The 24,105-nt window shown below is 56.1% G+C and overlaps 1 protein-coding gene across 10 annotated transcripts; it reads right to left on the bottom strand.

Annotated features, from left to right (window-relative positions):
* Positions 1–1,287: 1,287 nt before the first annotated feature.
* On the bottom strand, positions 1,288–15,949 carry PLXNB3 (plexin B3). Of its 10 annotated transcripts, none has more exons than XM_053578867.1 (36): positions 15,846–15,949; positions 14,602–14,696; positions 12,389–13,432; positions 11,599–11,778; positions 10,953–11,081; positions 10,782–10,882; positions 10,192–10,321; positions 9,856–10,012; positions 9,657–9,765; positions 9,459–9,573; positions 9,170–9,295; positions 8,980–9,096; positions 8,657–8,750; positions 8,410–8,579; positions 8,077–8,228; positions 7,737–7,842; positions 6,889–7,019; positions 6,435–6,611; positions 6,126–6,321; positions 5,784–6,023; positions 5,548–5,706; positions 5,317–5,468; positions 5,140–5,240; positions 4,847–5,070; positions 4,541–4,719; positions 4,319–4,385; positions 3,743–4,070; positions 3,532–3,635; positions 3,338–3,431; positions 2,903–3,075; positions 2,589–2,749; positions 2,245–2,392; positions 2,023–2,090; positions 1,879–1,954; positions 1,677–1,751; positions 1,288–1,420 (listed from the first exon to the last, which is right to left on the bottom strand). In XM_053578867.1, the coding sequence occupies exons 2-36, from the start codon at positions 14,605–14,607 to the stop codon at positions 1,316–1,318; spliced, it is 5,694 nt and encodes a 1,897-aa protein (XP_053434842.1). In that variant the 5' UTR covers positions 14,608–14,696; positions 15,846–15,949; the 3' UTR covers positions 1,288–1,315. The 10 variants fall into 10 exon arrangements, 9 of the variants coding, with proteins under 9 accessions (XP_053434842.1, XP_053434843.1, XP_053434844.1 ...); XM_053578868.1 differs by having other exon boundaries at positions 2,023–2,087; XM_053578869.1 differs by having other exon boundaries at positions 5,317–5,462.
* Between the last annotated feature and the right edge of the window lie 8,156 nt (positions 15,950–24,105).

Raw genomic sequence — 24,105 nt, 5'->3', positions numbered from 1 at the left:
ATAAATAGCCTCCCAGCTGCTATGCTGTGGGCAAGGTATGTGGCACAGGAGGGGGCAGCGCAGCAATAGCTAGAGACTGGCCCCCAGGCCGCACTGCCCTTCCATTATGCACTCACCACAGGGGCTGAGGGGACTACTGCTTGGGGGCAAGGTGGTGACGACTTGGTCCGAGGATTAGCCCCTGTACCCCATCCACATGGAGGAAACAACCCATACCCCAGGCCAACCCACTGCACTCCAGGGTTGATAGCAGGGGCCACCCTGGAAAGAATGTGCTCCACTTGGTGACCTGGTCCCCTGCCCTGTGCCCCAGAGCACTGGTGTTGCTTTGGAACTGTTCTCACTCAGACTTCCCACTTAGCCCCTGTAGCATCCTCACGGAGGAGACCCCTTCCATTCCCACTGCAGCCCCCCTTTCCACCCACTCTTGGCTGGTCCTGCTTTTCCTGTGACTTGTCACAGCTTAGGTGAGAGCCAGGGCTCTCTCCAAATGTGTTTCACTGGGGACCACTGGCAGAGCAGGGATCAAGGCATGAATTGGGGGTACCTCATCCACCTCTGGGGAACAAGCCAGTCAACAGCCACTGCCCCATGAGCCACCTGGATTAGAGGGAGCATTAGAGGTCTCTATGCATTGGCCACAGTGTCAGCATGGATGGTTTGGGGGTAGCAGCATAGAGGTGCTTTTTCAAGCACCTCTGCTCTGAAAAAGATCCCTCTGGATGCTTTGAGAAGCAGACAGAGGAGCAAGCATGGAGCTAGGAGGCCAGCTGGGGACCACAGGGGGCCAAATGAAGCAGAGGCAGCTTGGTTGTGATAGTGGTGTTCCCAAGATGGGAGACACCTGTGCCAGGGAAGAACTGGTTGGGGCAGTAGAGGCATAAATGGAGGGAGCAGCTTTCCTGTGGGACCAGGGGAGGTGTGGGGGGAGAGGAGAGCAAAGCCTGTGGCTGCCCAATGGCCTCTGTTTTGGTGGGCAGCAGGTCACAACCATGGGGTAGCAAGTTGAGCCTTGCAGGGGAAGGCAGAGCCTGGGGATTGGGCTATTTCTAGATAAATGTATTTAGGCTTTATTTCCAGATATGATTCTCTAGCAAACAAATAAATACAATGTGGGGAGGGGCAGAGGGAACAGGTACAGACATACTAAGTTAGAAACAAGCCCAAGGGAGGGGGGAAGGCAAGCAGGTGGTAGGGCAGGGAGCCCACTGCTGGGCACAGCGTTCCGAAGCTCTGCTGGCCTGTCCTCAGTCACTGGGTCAGTCCTGTGGTGGCAGGTCCTGCTGGCTGCTCTCTTAAGCTGGTGGGCCCAACCTCATAAGTCAGTCACTTTGTTCTCTACCAGGGCAGCAATGTGCTGGAGGCGGCAGGCCAGCTGCACCTTCTGGCCCACAGGCTCATCCTCCAGGGCACTAATGATCTGCCAGGGTACAGGAGGGGGCCTGAGGCCTACTCCCTGCCCACCGGCCACCCAGCCCTGCTGCCATCTCAATAGAAGCCTGGAGATTCAGTGGGGGCTGCCCTGGGCCTTCCTGGGGAATTCAAATGGAAGCCAAGCCCCTTTCCCAGCCTGGCCCTTCTGACACAGGCTGGCACTGTCCCTTTCCTCTGCTTGGATCAGGCCACCCCTAGGGAGGTTCCATGGACCTCCCTCTTCACTAGACCCTGGGCCTCACCTGGTCGTAGTACCTGTGGATGTGGTGGTACAGGCCTTGCAGAGCCTCCAGGCAGTGGGGAGCAGAGGTGTAGCTCTGGGGATAGCACAAGGGGGGGCATTGAGGCCCCAGCCTGGGCCTCGAGCCCCAATTCCCCCCTGCCATGATAGTCTCCCCTCCTCCCAGCAAATGTGGAAGGCTGAGCCCCTGGGCCATGCCTCACCCCGGAGAGCTCAGCCAAGGCGCAGTTCATCTCCTGGTAGCTGGCTGGGGAGCTCTGACGAATGTCAGCATAGTATCTGGAGAAGTAGACACAGTTAGGGGGGAGGCAGACCCATCCCCCAGCCCTAATGGCTTTGACACCTACTTCTCCACCATCTGCTTGTAGCGAGGGATCTCCCGGGCGTAGAGCAGCTTGTTCACGGGGGAATCCTGCTTCGGGTTGGGGAGGTGCTGGGTGTGAGCTAGGTGGTGAAGGAGCCACCAGCCACCTCCTGGCACCCAGTATGCTGACAATCCCCAGCCACAGCTGCACCCATGAGCCCTCCTTCTCAAGCCCCTGCCACTTGTGTGGCAGCTCTGCCCTCACCCGGCCCACTTTATGCTCTGAGATGGTGCAAGAGTCGATGAAGGTCTGGGCAATGACAGCAAGGATGGCATCCACATTGTCAGACACCCGCACATCAAAGATGAACTGTGGGTTCTTCAAGACATTCACCCAGAACCGCAGCAGCAAACTGGGGACACGGGCAGGGGTGGGTGTGAGGGCCTGGCCTGCAGCATAACCTCCTCCCCATGACCCACGTGAGCTGGGCCCTGATCCTTCTACAAGTTCATGCTGAGGGGGACCTGCTGCCTCTACCCTGGGACTGTCCTTGTTCCTCTGGGACTCACTGGACCATCTGCACAGACAGGGCTCAGCAGGAAAGGCACCTGTTAGTCTTCCAGATATGCAGGGTTTCTGCATCCCTGATGCCATGCTTCTCTGCCAACTCATCCAGGAAGTCAAACAGGTACTTGATGGCAATGGGCACCGGCCGGTTCACGCTGAGGATGGCCTGGAAGGTATCATCTACAAACTTCTGCAGTGTGCCCTGATAGGAAGGGGATGAGGGCAGTGTGGAGGGCAGGGTGTGGGGAACATTGGAGACCAGGGCTGCCCCTCTAGGACCCTGCCCACTACCCAGCTCAGTCAGACACCCCCTTGGTAACCTTCACTGGAGTCTGGCTCCTTTGGCCACACTGACCTTCATGGAGAGCAGGCGGGTGAGGTAGATTTCTGGAATGGCCTTGGCCCTTGCCTGCTCCGGCTCCTGCAGGCTGCTGCGCCACACCTTGGCTCCTTCTGGCTCCTCAGTGGCCTTTACCAGGTGCCAGAGGCGTAGCCCACCCTCCTCACCATCCTCCAGCATCGGGATGTCTGAGGGCAGGGAAGACCAACCTCAGTGCAGTACCCCTGTCCCCACCCCACAGGTCTGGGGTACTGCACCCCTCTCCATAGGGTAGGGCAGGGTGTGGGGCAGAAGAGACGGGGAGACAGGAAGGGGAAGATGGTGGCCCAGCCTATTCAGCCCAACACCCCATGGTTCCAGGGTCCCAGCCCTTGGCTCTGCTGGAGCTTTGATTTGCTGCTGCAAGGCAGACTCCTGCCTGTCAGTTCTCGCTCCTAGACTGGGACTCACTCTCTCCTGAGGGGCAGTTGTGGCCCTGGCCCCAAGTGGTGGTGCTACTGTCCTGTGGCTGAGGGATGAGTGCCACTGTTGCTCCATCTGGGACCTGGCAGGGGGTGAGGGAGTCAAGTATGGGCCCCTTCACTGGCTGTCCCTGGGGGGCCTGCCCTGCTCCTACCCCACCCTGCCTTGTCCCCACCCAGCACCTTGTAGTGCTGCAGGGTGTTGAGTCTCTTCCAGTGGTTCTGGATAACCGAGGTCAAGTCTGCATCCGATAGGGTTAGGTGGCCAGCCAGGCCTGAGCGCCACTCTGGAGGGACCCAGGGAAGCTGCTCAGCCTACAGCCTGTTCTCCAAGTCCCCCATTTGCAGCAAGGCAAAGCTGGGTGTCTGCAGGTGGGGGAAGGCTTGTTCTCACCAAGGTCTAAGGCATGCACTGAGGGTCTCTGGGAGAAGGGAGTGCCCTTGTAGACTTGGTCCAACAGTTTCTCCTTGACCTGGGTGATGGTGTCTGTGTCGAGCACCCGGGCTGGCACATGCTGCACCTCACTGCCCCATGTGGCCCCACTGGTCCCAGGGCCCACTGACACCATCAGCGTCAGGGGCCGGAACTCCACATCCTCTCGCAGCAGGCGGCTGTCATTCAGGGTCCGTTTTGCCTTGCCTGTCACGGCGTCCACAGGGCCCTTGTCCACCTGGTACTGGATGGCCCGGAGGAGCATGTAAAGTGGTTCGCCAGCCACCTCCTGCAACCGCCGAGATGTGCCACCATCAGCTGTAGGGCCAGCAGGCCAGGTGGAGGACATGGGGAGTGGGAAGGGCAGCTGGCTTCCCCTCCGGCCCACCGGGTAGGTACCCTGTCACTGGGCCTCTCGTTTGATGGCTTCCCTGAGGGCCCATAAAGGCCCCTGGGAGAATTTGGGCACAGGTCAGATAGGCTGAAGGGAGCCCCAAATGTTGGGAGGGGAGGATGGTACCACCTGGGGTCCCTCACCCTCAGGAAGGTGTAGAGACAGATGGACAGCCAGTTAGAGAGCAGCTTCTCCACCATGGTCTCCGTCCTGTAGGGAGCAGGCCCCAGGTCCCCAGTGAGGTGTCCCTGTACTTCTAAGCCACCTCCTGAGGGCGCCTCACCGCCCTCACCCCAGGGGCAGAGCCTGCCCAGGGTTGGGCAGGGGCAGGTCAGTGCCCAGGTCAAGGCCAGATCAAAGCCAACCTGCGCAACATGAGCTTGGGGTTCTTGTGTATGTAATGGGCCGTCAGGTCACCAAGCAGGGTCCTCATAATGTCCGTTAGGTACTCAAGCTTGCCATGCAGAGCCAAGGACAGCAGTGAAGCCACATGGCAACGATCCCTCTGGGAAAAGCTGGGCTGCTCTTCCAGGGTGTGGATGAGCTAGGCAGGGGAATGGCTCTCGTTGTGGGAAGCCCCAGAAGTCCCATCCCCACACCCTGTGCCTACACTTCCCAGGCCCAGCCCAGCCCAGCCCTGCCCAGCCCGGCCTCACAAGTGCGGCCCTCACTGTGAGGAGGAATAGCTTGCTGTTGAGCAGGTTAGAGAGCTGCGTAAGGCCCTGGCGTACAGTGGCCCTGCGGCCCTCTTCCCCAGGCTCCTCCTGAGAGGGCTGCAGTGGGCAGCCACTGTGGCCGGGGAAAAAGGCACACTGGGCGTATGTGCGGTAGTCCAGGAAGGGGATCCCGCTGGCCTCTAAGTCGCTGCTGAGGTCAGTCATCTCCGTCATCAGGTCTGCAGGCAGGGGGCACAGAGATGTGGGTCCCAGCCAGGGCAGCACCCCGCCCCCACGTTCCCACCCACCTGTGAACTCCTTGCGGCACTGGTCGCCCACGCCGGTCTCCAGGCTCTCCAGCTGCACCAGTACCTTCTGGTAGTCACGTAGGGCCTGCTCGCTCTTGTGCCTGCAGGGGCAGGGTTGGGCATCAGGTCTGGAGGGCCCAGGTTGGTCTGGCTTGGCGGCGGGCGGGCGGCCCTCACCTGTACACCAGGGTGAGCAGCAGCACAGCAGCGACGAGCACAGTGGCGCCTCCGGCCAGGCCCGCCTGAGCCTCAGCGGGGAAGGCGGACAGCGTGGGCTCGGCCTCGTACAGCACCGGGCCCAGGGCCAGTCGCACGTGGCCCATCTGCACCTGCAGGCAGGACATCTGAGCGCGGGCACGCCTGCCTGCGCCCACCCGCCCGCGCCTGCACCCGCACCTGCAAGCTCACCACGAACTGTGGCAGGGCGCCAGGGGTGGCAGGTGGCGGGGCGCGCGGGGGCGGCTGGCAGTACAGGTGCGTGAGCGTCAGCGTCTTCACCAGGCACTCGCCTGTGCCAATGTGTGCGCGTACCTCATCCTTGCTGCTGCCCAGTGTCAGGCCCTCGCCCTGGGACATATGAGCCTGAGCCCAACCGGCCACGGGTGGGGGACGGGGTCGGGACGGACGGGGCCAGGCAATCTCACCTCCACGTCCAGCACGTGGCCTGGCTTGAGGCGGTAGGGGCGGCCGGGGCCTTCGCGGCTGAGGGGCACCAGGCGGGGGTTGGGCTGGTACAGGAAGCGCTGGCCCCCACTAGCCCTGGCGAAGTCCACGTGCACGTTGTCTAGGCTGAAGAAGACGCGCCTTGGCAGGGTGCCGTCGGGCACAGCGGGGCTCCGGCACAGGATGAGGCTGGATGAATTGATGGAGCACGCGGTGGAGCACTAGGGGCAGGTTAAGCCGGGCACAGGCAGGTGAGCTGGGGCTCCCCTGCTCACCTCCAGACGGGGCGTTCCATCCCAGCCCTCACTGCATGTGGCCTGCACCTGCAGCAAGCCACCGCCAAGCTGGATACAAGACTGGGTGTCCATGGCAGGGGCCCCGCAGCTCCTCCTTGGGCTCCATTCCTGGGGCTGGGTCCCTGAAGTCTGCGCCTCCTCTGTAGCCTCCAGCCATACTGACAGCAGGGGCCGCTGCACCACATCTAGGCCTGTGCCCCTGACACGGATCAGTCGCCCGCCCCTGTGCCAGGGTGGCAGTCAGGGGGTGGTGGGCTGTGAGTAGTCCATCCCCAACTGCCTGCCTTCCCTCTGTCATGCTGTGCAGGCTGGCCCATGGGCAACCAGGCTTCTCACCCCCTGAAGCTGGTGCTGGGCTCTGCTGCCACAAGCTGGGGGTTGGTAGTATAGCGGAAAGGGCTAGTGAGCAGTGTACGCTGAGCATGGCCAAAGACAACGAGGACCATTGCTTCTCCTGGGGCAGCCTGAGGCATGGTACGGCACACAATGGCCTCAGGACACACTGGCTCCTGGCTGCAGGATGTAGAAGGGGCGTCTCTCATTATGGGCCCTACTTTCAGTTCCAGCCTCCCCCTCCCCCAGCCCAAGGGCAGAGACCACTGGGAGTGGGCATAGCTGTCATCTTCTGGGACTCGATGGGGGGGTCTTGGGGAGCCTTGAAGCCATTGCCTTCTGTAAAAGAGGGCACTGAGGCCTATAGGGATGGCTCTCACCCAACAGCAGCCAGATTGGGACCAGGAGAGAGCAGCTGGTCCCTGCACCTGGTGGGCAGGCAGGGCCAGATACTCACATGGGACAGTGTTGGCCACCCACATAGGCACTGACATTGCCTCCTGTCTGGAGATGCTGCCCATGGATGGTGAGCTGGGTGCCCCCTGCCTGGGGGCCCCATCGAGGACTCAGGCTCAGTAGGATGGGGTCCTAGGGAAGGCATGGTAGCCTGGACTTGGAAGTATGGGCTCACTCTTCCTCCATCTCCTGGGGCCACAACTGACCATGCCTCCTTTTGGAAGTGCTGTGCCCAGGTTTTCCCAGCTCCACACTGTCCAACTGTCCTCCTGTCTGCCCCTGCCCCACAAGGGGAGCTCTTTAATCTTCACCACCAGGCTGTGCCCCTCAGGACAGCCTCATCCCCGCCACAGCTTGCATTGCCCCAGGCCCCCTGAACTCTAAACACTGAGATCCAGTTGCCTCCTGGAAGTGTCACTGTGCCAAGCAGAACTCCTGATGCTAATCCACCCCTGCCACTCCTGCTCTCCTTATGCCCAGAAATGGCCCCACTCCCACCAGGGATCTGGGGATCAGGCTAGTGCCTGGAAGAGTCCCCATTCTGCCCCTCTCTGTGCTTGCCAAGCAGCCTGGCCTGAGCAGCAAGTCCTGATGGCACTGTGCTCCAGAACAGCCCTGCTACCCACCACACTTGCTGTTGCCATTGTCCTCCTCCCTTCTGGACAGCTGCCAGCAGCAGTGTCCCTGTGCTTGAGCCACTGCCCCCCACTCAGACCATGTGGTTTCCCTCCTACACCTGTTTCCTGCTACTCACAGACCCAGTTTAACATCCTCACTTAGGTGTCTGCTCCTCTTGGTGCTCCCTCCCACCATGCCCTGCCTGGGGACCACCCCAGAGTGGGCCCTGACCTGGTAGGTGAAGTGCTGGCTTGAGATGCCCACTGGCCGACTATTAATGGCCACCTGGACTGGTCCAGTAGTGCCGCTGGGGGCAGGAGACGTCACGCACACTATCCTGAGGAACCAAGGCCTGGTGTCTGTCAGGGTCCCTGGGAACTGTGGGCAGCCTGCCAGCCTCCAAGCCGCTGCCAGGAGCCCACTGCTCTCTCCACCCCTCCCCTGCTTGTATTCCTTTGCAATCTGACCCAGGACCACGTATTTCTTGGCTGCAACCTCTCTTCTCTCTCAGTGGCCAGTTTCAGGGGCCTCCCAAGAAGGGCATTACCCCCCACCCGTGGGGGTCCCTCACCGGGCAGAGGTACGGTAGAGAGAGGGGTCGGGGCTGCAGGGCTGGCCGGCCACGCTCACGGCATCCTGCACATCGGCAAAGGTCCGACCCAAGTTGGAGCCCAAGATAGTGAGGGCCAAGCCACCCTCAGGGGGGCCGGTTAGGGGCTCAATCTACAGCAAGAAAGGGCAGCAGATGAGACTTCCCAAACCCTACAGCCCACTCTGCAGGGGCCAGGCTGGCTGCCAGGATTAGGGAGCCTGAAGCTGGGCTAGTGTGGCTCATGGGAGATAGATGGTGGAGAGATGCTGCATCACACGGGCATGGCCAGGGAGAGAAGGGTGGAGGGCTCACCACATCAATACTGGGCATGGGACACAGCAGCTCCACAGTCCCTGGCGCGCACAGTGGCCCATAGCGACAAGCAGGCTGGCCTTCATTGCACCACAGGCACCCCAGGCTCCCATTGGCTGCCTGGCAGTGGCTGCAGTCAGGGTGGCCCACAGCGCAGTCATACAGGGTCACTAAGGAGAGTGAGGCAGGACGCTGAGGCACCTCCCTCTGCTGCACGCCCTGCCCCAGCCTTGCGGTCCCGGTTTACCATGAAGAGCATGGGCATTGTCCAGCCGCTGGGCCGCGCCCCGGGTGACATAGATGGGCACTGGAAGCTCTCTCTGGGACATGGGGGGGTGGAACTGTGGGCAGAGGGCAGGGAGGGTCAGACTTGGCCCCTACTTGGGGCATCTCTGACTCCGACCTCCTCCAGTATGGTCCCCACCGGAATGGGAGTGATTGTTTCCTGCATCTCCCACCAGACTGGGAACCCAGGAACAGAGGCTATGGGCACCATGTCTGGGGCCTAGCACGGAGCAGGCTCTCAATGAAGATGGCCTGGGGCATCCGGGGGCCGCAGAAGCTGCCCACCTGCTGGGCCTGGCAGTGGATGAGGCCCGCATCTTCTGTGGTCTCCTCCAGGGTGGCAGGCAGTCTCTGCACTTCTCCAGGCAGTTCCAGCCAACAGTGGTAGGAGGTAGACTGGCCCTGGGGGAGCACCCTGTCAGCACCCTGGACACTCAGCACCCCCGCACCCTGGCCCTGCTGCCTGGCTGCTCACTCGGAAGTGTTGAAGGTTCCGCACATGCAGGGCCAATTGGCTCTCCCAGCCCACGGGCACCAGGTGGGGACCTGCCAGGCCCTTAACCTGGGGGCAAGCCTCTGGGCCACGCACCGGGACATCCATCTGGGGAAACGAGACCCCTTACTTTTCAGAGCCAGAGGGGCCTGCCATCCAGGCGGGTAGGTAGGGTGCAGGAGAGACAGGCCTGCTTTTGCCCTACAGTGCCCGCCAGGGCAGCTGTGGGAGCTGAGCAGGGGAGGGGAGCCCCACAGGTAGGCCCATCTACCTCCTGGGCACTGTAGATGGTCCTCTCATACTCTGGACAGTGCTCCCCATACACACAGTGGTTGCTCTGGGGGCACCAGTGGCACTGCCAGAGGCTGCCCACACAGGCACGACACCTGGAGGGGCAAGGGAACTGCTTAGGCTGGGTGCCATATGGGATTGCCACCTCTACCAACAGGAGGCAGGCCCATGAACTCACGGGGCAGCCATCTCCAAGGCCTGGACAGCACTGCAGTCATAGAAGGAGAAGTTGGCACTAACCACAACCATGTCCTCAAACATTAGGGCCAGGGTCACAGTGATGTGGTCTGGGAGGGGACAGTGGTTTCAGGGCAGGTCACATGGCTTCTGCCTCCTCCATCTCCCACTCCAGCCCCCTACCCCAGGGGCTCCCTCACCTGTGTCTGGAGGGTTAAGTGGCACTTGGTCTTGGGGAGGCGTGACACAGGATATGTGGGGCCCTTCCACGTGAGCCAAGCTCTCATAGTCCCCAAAAGCACAATGGAAATATTCATCCACAGCCAAAGTGGGCAGCCGGGGGACAGACAAGGTGACCTAGGACACAGGGAAAGAAAAGGGAGACGGAGCCAGAGAAGAGCAGAGTGGGGCAGTGGCAGGCCAGGGCCCCTGCTGGGGGAGGGAACAGAGACATTAGGAGAAGAAGAGGACAGAAGGCAGCTGAGGAGCAGTGCCCACACGGCCTGGAGCGCCAGCAGCAGGTGGGGGGGTCTTACCTGGCCCTGCTCCTGGCGGGGGCGCTGGGCTGGCTGCAGGCTCTGGACATACAGGCAGTGGCTGTCCTCATAGCTCCACAGCCACTGGTTTGGCTGGCCCGCCCTCCTACACTGGCTCTTCCGGATACACCTGCCGAGCAGGGGCCCACTAGGTCACCATGTGGGTCCCAGGCTCCTCAGATGACTGGAAGTAAGGGCTTTGGGAAGATAGCCCAGCTGCGATGCAGTGAGCAGGGGACCAAGCAAATAGGGTTCCCAGCCGGGCTGTGGGCTATGTCCTTGACTATGAGAGGGGTCATTGCAGGTGAGTGGGGGCATACATTCTGACTTGGGGTTGCCTTGGGGGATTCCTGGGGCTACTGTGTGGTATGTAGGTAGTGAGGAGTGAACAGGTGGAGCCATGTGGGAGGGGGTGCCAGCCAGATTCACATCCCGGTGGGATGGGACAGGATGGGGGCCCTCAGCAGTGGCTCCGAGCCTTTCCTTCCATGGGCAGAGCTGGCCTCCTGGCAGCCCAGAGCCGCTTCCAGGTGCAGTCTCCTGCTGCATGGACCTGTCGGTCTCAGCCTGGGTGTGGGCCCCATGCTCACCTGCCCTGGAGGACACACCAGCCACACAGCGGGTCATGGGCCTGGAGGCAGCTGAGGCAGTCAGGGAACTGGGGGCAGGCTGCCACAGGCACCCGGTCTACCTGGGAGGTGAGGGCAGTGAGCACAGACTCAGGTGGCACGTGCCCAGCCCCCTCCCAAGAGAGCCCTCACCTGTTGGGCAGTCAGGACATAGAGGTGGTTGCCACTGCTGTCTACCAGCAGGTCTGGGCTGATGGCCAAGCCCGGAGGCCCCACTTGCTGAGAGTTGTACACTTGGCCTTGGGAGCCATTGAGAAATACCTAGGGTGGGGACAAGGATGATGGCTGGAGGCTGACCACTCAGGGTCCATGTTCTCCTTCTCGTGGGTGCTCTTTTTCAGGCTCTCATTTCTGCCAGGCCATTGAGAGGTGGATATATCACTTCCCCATTCAGCCCCCTTAGGGCTAGGATACTCTTCAGGGGGCTGCAATGCTGGGGCAGCAGGGGCACTCTGGAGGAGACTCATGGATTGCCAGGGGCTGTTCTGCCAGGTGGGAGAGGCAAGAATTGCCTCAGACACACTTCTGGGACAGGCTGCCTCTGAGCATCAGGCCCTACCCACCCTACATCCATGCCACCTCGCCATCCCTGGCCACGGGCTCCTGTTGGATAGAGAAGGCAGGGCTGTAGGAAATGGCTTCTAGATAGATGTCAACATGTGGCAAGGCCCTCTTACCCACCAGTAAGGCACAGGAGAAGAGGCACAGGGTCCCAGGGCTTCTCTGAGCTGGCCCAGCAGTGTAAGGCTTCAGTAGGACATCTCTGTCAGGCACCTACCTTGTGCAGCTGGCCCTGGGTGTCCCCCAGGAAGGCTATTGTGTGTCCGTCGGCCTGCAGGGCTACCACGGCGCTGATGGGTTGATCAAGTTGCAGCAGGGGCTGGGCCTCCAGGGACTGGCGGCTGGCGATGGGGCTGGGGGTGTGTTCATCACCACAGGGGTACGACTCAGGGGAGTCCTAAATAGGCAGTGGGGGGGGGGTCAGATCCCAGAGAAGGCAGGTCAAAACTCTTCCCAGCCCAGACAGACAGTTAGCAGGGCATGCCCAGGCAGCCAGAGGGACCCTGTGGCAGAGCAGTCAGGTCTAGGGGCAAGTAGAAGATTTAGAGACCAAGCTGATGACTTTCTTTCTTTCTTTCTTTCTTTCTTTCTTTTTTTTTTTTGTAGAGACAGATTTTCACTTTATGGCCCTACGTAGAGTGCCATGGCATCACACAGCTCACAGCAACCTCCAACTCCTGGGCCCAAGCAATTCTCTTGCCTCAGCCTCCCGAGTAGCTGGGACTACAGGCGCCCGCCACAACGCCCGGCTATTTTTTTGTTGCAGTTCGGCCGGGGCCGGGTTTGAACCCACCACCCTCAGTATATGGGGCCAGTGCCCTACCGACTGAGCCACAGGTGCTGCCCCTGATGACTTTCCCTAGTCAATACATCAGCAAGTAATTGTCATGGGACAGCAGCTCATTCCATGCCATGAGACTGAAAGGTGTCACCCATCACAGCCAAGCAGGATGACGGCATCCAGACATGGTGCCAGAGAGAAGGCAGGAGCCACTCTGACCACTCACGATGGGCAGCGTGACGCAGCGGGACGTGACGCCATACTCCACAGTGGCTTCCTCTGTACCGCTGGGGCCCCTGCCCCCTGTGGTGTAGCACAGTCGCCGAGCATGCTCCATGTTTCTGTCCAGCTCAGCCAGGGGAAAGGCACACAGGGCTGCCTGCGTCCGCCTCGGGCCAGCAGCAAATGCCCCCAGCAGGGTGCCCGGGACAAGGAAGGCAGCCTGGATTAGGCCCTGGCCCCGGCAGGTGAGGGGCACTTCCACGTAGGAATAAAGGTTGGCATCCCCCAGGCAGACGCGGGCCACATAGGAGTGGTACTCAGCCTGGGCCCGGGCCCCACGGCGGCGGAAGACAAAGTAGGCAGAGCGGGTGTCAGCAAAGGCCCCCACGTAGCTGTTGTTGTAGTCAGAGAAGTCACCCACCACGAGGCGGCCCAGGCCCTCACTGGAGAAGGGCTGAGGCCCAGCCAGTTGGCGGACGGTCAGGGGTGGCACCCCAGCCGACAGCTTGCCCGCCAGGCCTCTGGCCACAAGCAGGAGGTCCTGGCTTGGGAAGGGCACCACCAGGCCCACTGTGGCCACTCCTGGGGTGTTGGCAGCCACAAACTGCCCATCACCGGGGTCCTCAGCCTGGTACAGCACCTCGGCCACATTCCCGAGATGCCGCTTCTCACACACGCCCTGCCGCACCTGCCCACAGGTTACCAGCTCCTGGGTCCGGTCACTGACCAGCAGTAGCTGGTTGGCATTGTCAGTGAGCTGGGCCTGTGGACACTCAACTGTGTCACGGAAAGGCACACAGTCGGGACTATCGATGACGGGGCCAGTGACAGCCAGAGCCTGGAGCTGCAGCTCGGAGTTGAGCTGGAAGAGGTGGTTCACTGCACCAACATAGAGTGTGCCCTGGCTGGGTGCCAGCGCCAAATGGTTGAATGTGGTATTGGGTGCTGAGAAGCGCTGGGCACCAGTCAAGGGCAGTGGTGGTGGGGACAACAGCAGCAGCATCAGGAGTTGGAGGCCAAAGGGAGGCCTGGGAGCCATCACAGGGGCCTACGGGAGTGCATATGTAGGGCAGGATGCTGAGGCAGACACAGAGTGGCAGAAACTGGGCAGAGACGAGACCAGGGGAGGGTGGGTGGACAGAGAGGCCAGAAGACTCAGGGCTGGGGACAGTGCAAAGTAGAAAGACAGGCACAGAAAGAAGAAAAGAGAAGGATGGAGAGATACAGAGGGGGCACAGAGACAGGAGAACAGAAAGAGGGACAAAGAGAGTGTCCAAGAGCTGGAGAAAGAGGCGGGGTGGGGTGCGGAGGCGTGTGCATGAGTTCACACAAGGGAAGGATTCTTTCATCTGCTTTATATGCATCTAGATTGTTGAAGTGAGGCAGATCCTGGAAAGCCACAAGAACACAGACAGAGGGACTCTGAGTGACAGAGGGGGCAGGGACAGAGAGAGGATGGACCAGGGAGGGAGCTGAGGCTGAGCCCAGAGACATTGCGGAGGACAAGTGAGAAAGACACAGGCCCCGCACCCAGCATCCAGAACAAAGACAAGGCATAGATGGCCAGGGGCACAGCTGGGGGAAGCAGGGAACCGCAGGCTGGATGCCGCTGACACTGCCACGGCCTGTCACAGAGATAATAAGGAGTGGGTAGCCAGGGCTGGGGCTGGGTGAGACCTGTGAGTCATCAGGGGTGTGCAGCCTCAGTGGTCAGGGCCTGGCTCCGGGAGGGCCCTTGGGGCAGGTGTTGAGTGAGAAAAGAGCAGAGAAGAACAGGCCAGAGAGAGAGCTGGACCAGGGGGACAAGGGGAGCCAGCTTCGGGGCAGCTCTGGCTGTGCCCTGAGGGCAGAGCAGGTAGCAGGGCACTTGGCTCTGAGCAGCAGCCAGGGCAGAGGAGCACCAACTTGCCTCCCGGGTGACACACTGAGCCCCTGGGAAGGGGCCAGGAGCTGGCAGCAGGGCCGAAGGTCTAGGTCTCAAGTTGAACTGGGACCCAATGACTAGGTGTGTGGACATGAGCCCCTTAGGAGCTGGCTCACTGCCACTCAGCCTGGAACTGAGCCCCTTATCTCAGGGACACAGATGCGAAGGGCACAGGCATTTCCTGAAGGCCCCGCATATCTGCTGTGGCCCCATGCTGAGCCCTGGCCTGTGCCATTTCACCCCACCCACCCCTCCCAGGGACATGTTTGGGTATACAGGGTCCAGGCACCTACCGCCATGGAGGGATGCAGCAGAAGGGTGTCCCAGGCAGCGTGGCGTGTCTCCTCAGTTAGGCTGCCCAGTGGCAGTGGTGATGGGCACAGGATGGCTGTGAGGCATTGTCCCAAGTGGGAGGGACATAGTCAAGGCTCAGCCCCATTCAAGTTGGCCCCAAGGGGTGGGGGGCAAAGGCCTGGCGACCAGGCTCCATTACAGCTGGCAGCTTTGTCAATAGTGGCCAGGCAGAGACAGCCCCGCCTCCACCTCAACAATGTCCCCTCTGTCCTGAGGCCCAGACCAGGGACCCACGATCTGGTGCTCTTACCCCCACCCTGGGTGTTCTGGTACTTCCCACCCCCAGGGAGACACCCCCTGCAATCTGGGGACAAAGGGACAGGGTTTCCTCTGGCCAGTCCTCTCATCTGGCCCTCCAACCCCTGTGTCAGTAAGTGTGCCCCTCCCTGCATCCCCCAGGGTCCCCTACAGTGCCAGCCTCAGCCTCAGTAGCCTTGGTGCCTGGCTGAAGTGCCAGCCCAGCCCTCAATACCCGCCTTTGTCCAGGCTGGGGCATAGGAGCTGCTATGGAAGGCGGCCCATGCAAAAGACCCACAAGAAGTCTAAGTTTAACCAGAGAACAAGTGGCCAGGTTGTCTCCACCCAGCCCTGACTGGTGGTGGTGGCAGAGGTACTGGAGGATGCTGCTTCAGAGACTCTGCCACCAGGAGCTCAATCCTGGGCATCAGGTGTGGTCCTGGGTACTGCCCACTCCCTCCCACCCGGGGAATGCCCACCAGCAGCTGGCTCCCCATCACCCTACAGAGCACCCTGGTCTAGCCACTAGCCTCAGGGCCCATGGCATAGGAGTGGGTGCTCTCAGGTTGAGGTCTCTGCCTCTCCCACAGCGTGGCAGCAGCAGGCTCTAGGGCAAGATGGCAGCTGCTGCCACCTGGTTGGGTTGGTTGGGTGGCTGTGGGGGAGGGGAGCCAGGCAGGCAGCCTCCGCCCCCCTGCCTCTCCCTCCCCCACCGCTTTCCTATCCAGTTCCCCACCTTCTAACTCCATGGCCACCCCCTCAGGGGGCACCTCACCCTTAGGCACTCTTAGGCAGGGCTGGGCTGGCTGCTGAGGGCTTTTCCAAGACCCCCTGGCCAGTTGGCCCTGCAGACTCCACTTTCCTCTAGCCCAGGCACACCCTAGGCAGCACCACTTGACCAGTGGCCCTTGCACTCTGCACCCACATGGGTCCCAGTTCTGCCTACCTGATGGGCCACCATCCGTGCCAAAGAGCGGCTGGCAGTGCTAGGGGTGCGTTCTGGCAGAACTCCAGCCTCCTTCTCTACAACTCGGTCACGCCCAGCCCTGCTCATCCCCTTGGGTCCTACCAGACAGCCTGGCCCCTCCCTGGCAGCCTGGCCCCTCCCTGCCCACCGCTTTGCCCAAAGGCACAGGGCAGGGCACTGTTGCCCTCTGCTGGTCCCGGCAGGCATGGTGCAGGGCTGGCTCCAGGCACCTGGCTGGAGTAGGTGACAGCGGGTCAGTGCCTTCCTGTTGAAGTGTCTCCTGGGTGCAAGGCTTGGGATTGGCATTGGTACTTTCAGAAACAAAGTGTTCTGTGGCTATTAACACATTCAGTCCTCCCAAGGACTCCAGGACAGGGTAAAATTATCCCCTTCCTTCACAGGTAGGGAAACTGAGGAAAGTTGCACAAAGTGATGAGGCCAATAGTCGATTAGAGGGTCCTTTTCTTAGCCACCAGACTATGAACCTTGGCAGGCATTGTGTATTAGGGGAGATGGGAGCTACCCCAGGCCAGGCCTGCAGGTGACATGCCCACGTGGTTTGAGGAAACCACCCTGCCTGGAGCATAATGTTGGTCAAAGGCGGGCTTTAAGATCAGCAAAGCAGCAAAAGTCTCAGCAGCCAGGCCTGAGAACTTGGGCTTTTCAAACCATGGCCTTGTAAACAGCTTTACATTTGAGCAAGTGCTAATGACCCTGGGGCAGAGAACATGGGGAGGCCTGGACTAGGGTGGCCATGGGTTTGGAGCTCCAGGGAGGTGAGTGCTAAAGACTTGGTGTCCAATAGGGGTGGAGACAAAGGCAGGAGAGTCCCGGTGACTCCGGGTTCTTTCTTCTGGGGTGCTGTTCCCTGTGGGGCAGGGTCACCAGTGGAGGGTCAGGCAGAGGGAGAGGACGATGAGACTGGGGGGCCCACAAGACAAGAGGAAATGGCCAGTGAATAGGACATTGGGGTTTTGGGGTGAGAAGCTCGGTGCAGGATGACTGGGGTGCTGGGGGTGGGTCTCTGAAAGGGGACCAGGACATGAGGGAGGGTGTTCAAGCCAGAGCTTGAAGGCCTGGCAGATGATCTGTGCAGGTGCTCAATTGCATCACTGCTTCCTCTGTGTACCCACTCCTCAGGTGCTGGAGAACTGCACAAAGGTAGGGGACTTGCTCAGAGCCATGCCCAAGTTCATTTGTCCACAGAGAGTAGAGAAGGGATTTGAACCTAGACGTTCTAGTGCCAGGCTGTGCTTTGGACCACTGGGCTCCAGAGCCTGTCACCTGTGACCGTGGAGGACACAAACCTAAGCCATTCAGGCTCAGGTATTCTCCTGAAGCTCTCTTCCATTTGGGGAAGAACACCCAGAAGCTAGTGAGCAAGCATGTGTTATGGCAGGGCTGCTGGCGAGCCATCTGTCCCACACTGGGAAGGCCCAGGTGGCCACAGAGGGGCCATGGAAACATCTAGAAGCTCTAGGAGGGGTAGGCTGAGGGGGAAGGGCTCTGAACAGTAGGAATGGAAGGGCTGTCCCTCAGTGCACCTCCTCCCATAGCCACTTGGCCTCTCTTCCTCTCTTGGTCCTTCCCCTATCTCTGATCCGACACACATTCATGTATCTTTGGTGGCCTCAAGAAACCTTCCATCCAACATTGGGGATGTTTTTTACCTTTCCATAGAAGAAAGGAAATCCATGCGCAGGCAATGGCATTTTCCTAAATGCGTGTGTATGAGGCTTCCAGGTAAGAGTCTCAGCTGGTGTAACCAGAGCTTCTTTAGTTGGGTGGATGTGCTAGGTGGATCCTGCCAATGGCTTGGTCCCTTACCACCATACTCTGCTCCAAACATATCATCCTCTCAGCTAGCTGACTAGAAGTGTTCTAAAAGTCACCCCTAAAGTCACCATACAAAATATTTACAAAATATTCTCTTCATGCCACCTCTTTGTAAAATTTTATAATGAATATTTTGTAAATAAAGGTATTTAGCTACAATTTCCCATTTTCTCTATGCATGGCAACTTTAGGGGTGATTTTGTGACACCCTGTATTTGCTGGCATTCCTTGTAAGGCAGTGGTTCTCAACCTACCTAATTAACCCTTTAATACAGTTCCTGTGGGTTGTGACCCACAGGTTGAGAACCACTGTTAAGGGGTGGGAGGTAGCTTCAACTGATTCTTCAGATGCTGGCAGGGTACTCGCTGGGCCAGAGAGAACATGGGCTTCCTGCTTGCCAGGCCTGGAGAGCTATCCTTGCTGGCCTCCCAGCCCTTCCCATTGCCACTCTAGGCATTATTTCTGCTTTTCCACATCTTTGTCAACACCTTTGCCAGTACGGTGGGTGTGAAATGAATGGTAGCTTGTTGGGCTTTGAGTGGGTGCTCCCAGATTACTGGTAATATTGAACCTTTTTTTTGTTTCTTCTTGTGTGAAATGCACAAGCATGTTTTTCACCAATTTTTTAATGTAAATTGTGTTTTCCTTCTTATGTTGTAGATATTCCTCTTATGTATTCTAGATACCAATCCTTGGTATATATGTCTTCTTCCTACCTGTTACTAGTCTTCTCAGTTTGCTTATTTATAATTTGATGAACAAGCCGGGTGTAGTGGCTCACACCTGTAATCCCAGCACTTGGGGGGCTGAGCTCAGGAGTTCTAGATCACCCTGGGAAAGAATAAGACCCCATCTCTAAAAACTAGCTGGGCATTGTGGCTGCCTGTAGTCTCAGCTACTTGGGAGGCTGAGGCAAGAGGATCACTTCAGCCCAAGAGCTTGAGGTTGCTGTGAGCTGTGACACCATGGCACTCTACCCAGGGTGACAGAGCGAGACTCTGTCTCAAAAATTTATATATAATAATATATCTTCTTCTAGCTCAAGCAATCCATCTGCCTTGGCCTCCCAGAGTACTAGGATTACAGGCATGAGCCACCGTACCCGGCCTGATCTCCAGAATTTTTCCTCTGTAAATATGAAACTCTGCAGCTATCACACAACTCCCCCTTACCTCTTACCCCCGGCCCCTGGTAACCATCATTCAACTTTCCATCTCTAGGAATTTGACTACTCCAGGTACCTTGTACAGTGAAATTATATACTATTTGTTCATTTGTGTCTAGCCTCTTTCACTTAGCATAGTATCCTCAAGGTTCTTCCATGTTATAGCATGTATAACAGGATTGCCTTCCTTTTCATTTTTAAAAATTAAAAAAAATAATTTAATTTAATTTTATGTTTTTGAGACAGAGTCTCACTCTGTTGTCCAGGCTAAGCGCTGAGCATCGGCCTAGCTCACAGCAACCTCAAACTTTTGGGCTCAGGTGATCCTCCAGCCTCCATCTCCCGAGTAGCTGGGAATACAGGCACCCGCCACAATGCCTGGATTATTTTAGTAGAGATGGGGTCTCACTCTTGCTGAGGCTGGTCTCGAACTTCTAAGCTCAAGTGAACTTATGAGCTCAAGAAATCCTCCTGCCTTGGCCTCCTAGAGTGTTAGGCTTATAGGGTTTGTTCATTTTTTTGAGACAGAGTCTCACTCTGTCATCCTGGGTAGAGTGCCCTGGCATCATCATAGCTCATAGCAACCTCAAACTCTTAGGCTCAGGTGATCCTTCTGCTTCAACCTTCCAAGTAGCCACAATACTTGGCTAGTTTTTCTTTTTTTTTTTTTTTGTGGTTTTTGGCCGGGGCTGGATTTGAACCCGCCACCTCCGGCATATGGGACCGGCGCCCTACTCCTTGAGCCACAGGCGCTGCCCTAGTTTTTCTATTTTAGTAGAGACAGGGTCTCACTCTTGCTCAGGCTGGTCTCAAACTCCTGAGCTCAAGGGATCCTCCTGCCTTGCCCTCCCAGAGTGCTGGGATTAAAGGTGTGAGCCCCCGTGCTCGGCCTGACTACATTTTCTTTACCCATTCATCCATCGATGGCTATTTAGGCTGATCCCATCTCTTTGGTATTGTGAACAGAGCTGTGATAAACATTCAAGTGCAGCTATCCTTTTGATACAATGATCTCTTTTCCTTTGCGAAAATACCCAGTAGTGGAATTTCCTGCACCAAATTGTAGTTTTACTTTTATTACCTTGAGAAATATGCATACCGTTTTCCACAAAGTTTGCACTAATTTACATTTCCGCCAGTGTGTAAGTGTTCACTTTTCTGTACATTCTCACCAACACCTGTTATTTTTTTGACTTTTTAATTGCAGCCAGTCTTGCCAGTGTGAGATGATATCTCATTGTGGTTTTAATTTGTATTGCTCTGATAATTAGTGGTGTTGAGCATTTTTCTTATGCCTGTTGGCCATTTGTATGTCTTCTTTTGAAAAATTTCTATTCATGTTCTTTGCTCACTTTTTAATGGGATTATTTTGGCTTTTTGTTGTTGTTGTTGAGTTGTTTGAGCCCTGTGTAAATTCTGGGTATTAGTACTCTGCAGATGCATAATTTGCAAATATTTCCTCCCATTCTGTAAGCTGCCTTTTCACCGTTTATTGTGACCTTTGATGTACAAAAATTTCTAAGTTTGGGCTCGTCATCTGTAGCACAGTGGTTAGGGCGCCGGCCCCATACACTTGGGCTGGTGGGTTCAAACCCAGCCCGGGCCTGCCAAACAACGACAACTACAATAAAAAAAAAATAGCTGGGCATTGTGGCAGGTGCCTGTAGTCCCAGCTACTTGGGAGGGTGAGGCAAGAGAATTGCTTAAGCCCAAGAGTTTGAGGTTGTTGTGAGCTGTGACACCATAGCACTCTACCGAGGGTGACATAGCAAAACTCTGTTTCAAAAAAAAAAAAAAAGTTTCTGAGTTTGATGTGGTCCCTTTTGTCTATTTTTGCTTTTGTCAACTATGCTTTTGGTGCCCTAGCCAGGAAATCATTGCCAAGTCTAATGTTATTTAGTTTCTCCCTATGTTTTCTTCAGCAGTTTTATAGTTTCAGGTCTTATGTTTAGGTCTTTAATCCATTTTGAGTTAATTTTTGCATGTTGTAGAAGGTTAAGAGCCTGGCTTCATTCTTTTTCATGTAGATATCTGCTTTTCCAACACCGTTTGTTGAAAAGACTGCCCTTTTCCCAATTTGTAGCTTTGGCACCCTATTCAAAGATCGTATGACCATATACTCAAGAGTTTACCTCTGGGCTGTTATATCCCACTGGTCTCTCTGTCTTTGTTTATGTCACTACCACTCTGTAATATGTTTACTTTGCAATGTGTTTTGGAAATCATGAAGTATGAGTCCTTTACCTCTGTTCTCCTTTTTCAGAATTGTTTTGGTTATTCAGAGTCCCTCGAGATTCTATATGAATTTTAGGATGAACTGTTCTATTTTGAGTCAATTTTTGACAAAAATTATTTTTCTAAGAACATGTCCATTTTGTTGTTTTCAAATTTATCAGCATAATGTTTTTTGGTTTCATCTTATTGTTTATTTATTAAGAAACTTCATAAGTCAAAACCAGATGAAAAGTTCAGTTGTTTTTGACCTAGAAAAATGGCAGTTTCAGCTGGGCAAGGTGGCTCACCTCTGTAATCCTAGCATTTGGGGAGGTTGAAGTGGGAAGGATAGCCTGAGGTCAGGAGTTCAAGACCAGCCTGAATGGCCAGGCGAGATGGCTCATGCCTATAATCCTAGCACTCTGGGAGGCCGAGGCGGGTGGATTGCTTGAGCTCACAAGTTCGAGATCAGCCTGAGCAAGAGGGAGACCCCATCTTTACTAAAAATAGAAAAACTGAGGCAAGAGGACCTCTTGAGCCCAAGAGTTGGAGGTTGCTGTGAGTTACGATGCCATGGCACTCTACCCACAGCAACAGCTTCAGACTCTGTCTCAAAAAAAAAAAAAAATAGACCAGTCTACACAACAGTGAGACCTCATCTTTATAGAAATCAGAAAAACTAGCTGGGCATGGTGGTGGGCACCTATAGTCTCAGCTACTCAAGAGGCTGAGGCAAGAGGATCGCTTGAATCCAGGAGTTTGAGGTTGCTGTGAGCTATGATGATACCACTGCATTCTAGCCCCAGTGACAGAGGGAGACAAAAAACAAAAAACAAAAGGCAGTTTCATTTTGTTCAACCTAATACATACAAAAGAGTTCTTACCACTTACACAAATCATTAAAGAATAATAGTGTTACACATCTGTCCCCACTGTCAGCTGGAGAACAGCATCCTAATGCCCTTGAAGGTACCATGTACCCTTCTTGCTCCCTCTACAGAGTTAATCCCTATCCTTTCTCTGCTTTTCTTTATAGTTGTCCCAAATATGAATTAACCCTGGAAAATATGTTATTATTATTATTATTATTATTTTTTTTTGAGACAGAGTCTCAAGCTGTTGCCCGGGGTAGAGTGCCATGCCATCACAGCTCACAGCAACCTCCAACTCCTGGGCTCAAGGGATTCTCCTGTCTCTGCCTCCCAAGTAGCTGGGACTACAGGCGCCCGCCACAATGCCTGGCTATTTTTTGGTTGCAGCCGTCATCATTGTTGTTTGGTGGGCCCAGGCTGGATTTGAACCCACCAGCTCAGGTGTATGTGGCTGGCGCCTTAGCCGCTTGAGCCACAGGCACCGAGCCTGGAAAATATATTATTTAGTTTTGCAGCATTTTTGGTTTTGTTTTAAAAAAATAGTATTAAACAGGGCAGCACCTGTGGCTCAAAGGAGTCGGGCGCTGGCCCCATATGCCAGAGGTAGCGGGTTCAAACCCAGCCCTGGCCAAAAACTGAAAAAAAAAAAATAGTATTGACAAAAAAAAAATTTTTTTTTCCTTTTTTTGAGACAGAGTCTCAAGCTGTCACCCTGGATAGAGTGCTGTGGCATTATAGCTCACAGCAACCTTCAAATTGGGCTCAAGCGATCCTCTTGCCTTAGTTTTTCTATTTTTAGTAGAGACAGGGTCTCAGTTTTGCTCAGGCTGGTCTTGAACTTGAGAGCTCAAGCAATCCACCTGCCTTAGCCTCCTAGAGTGCTAGGATTACAGGCGTGAAGCCACCATGCCTGACCTGGAAACTTAATACCTTTTGACCAACATCCTTTCCATATCCCACACCCCAGGTCCTGGCAACCACCATTCTACTCTCTGCTTGTATGAGTTTGACATTTGAAGATTCCACATAGAGATAAGACAGCATTTTTCTTTCTGTGCCTGACTTATTTCATTAAGTATAATGCCCTCCAGGTTCATCCATGTTGTTGCAAATAGCAGGATTTCCTTCTTTTTAAAGGCTAAATATTATTCCATTTTGTATATACACCACATTTTCCTTACCCATTCATCTACTGATGAACACTAAGGTTGATTCCATATCTTAGCTGTTCTGACTAGTGCTGCAGTGAACATGCGAGTGCAGTTATCTCTGTGACATACTGATTTCATTTCCCATGTATATATATACCCAGCAGTGGGATTGCTGGATCCTATGGTAGTTCTATTTTTTTTTTTTGAGACAGAGTCTCAGTCTTGTTGCCTTGGATAGAATGCTATGACATCATAGCTCAAGGCAAACTCAAACTCCTGGACTCAAGTGATCCTCTTGCCTCAGCCTCCCAAGTAAGTGGAACTATAGGCGCTTGCCACAATGCCCAGCTATTTTTAGAGGGGTTCTCACTCTTGCTCAGGCTGGTCTCAAACTCCTGAGCTCAGGCGATCCACCCGGCCTCAGCCTCCCAGAATGCTGGGATTACAGGCATGAGCCACTGTGCCCAGCCCCCTATCAGTCTATTATTTTCCTACTCTGCCCACCATTCTTCCATCCACCCATCCATCCCCTATCACCTACCTGTTTTTTGAGGTGAAATTCATACAACACACAATTAATCCCTGTGAAGTCCACAAGTCGGTGGCATTTAGCCCATGTACAATGCTGTGCAGCCACCACTTCTATCTAGTTCCAGAACATTCTCTCTACCCCAAAGGGAAACCCTGTCCCCATCAAGCAGTCCCTCCCCACGTCCTTCCCCAGCCTCTGGCACCCACTAATCTGCTTCCTGTCTCTATGGATTTGCCTGTTATGGACATTTCCTAGAAATGGGAACACACACTGTATGGCCTTCTGTTGGCCATCTCTCCCTGAGCATAAAGCATCAGGTCCCTGCATGCCCTAGCCTGTGTAAGTGCTACTCCATTGTGTGGAGTAGCCGGGCCTGCTGCATTGTGGCTCATCCCTAGCACACCCCTACACATGCATCCACATGACCTGCTCTGGGCAGAACTTAACGCTGTTTCTACACTGCTGAAG

This window comes from Nycticebus coucang, chromosome X (genome assembly GCF_027406575.1).
Source record: "Nycticebus coucang isolate mNycCou1 chromosome X, mNycCou1.pri, whole genome shotgun sequence".
NCBI lineage: Eukaryota > Metazoa > Chordata > Mammalia > Primates > Lorisidae > Nycticebus > Nycticebus coucang.
Note: the sequence above shows the minus strand (reverse complement) of the source record. Positions and strands in the feature narration are given on the sequence as shown.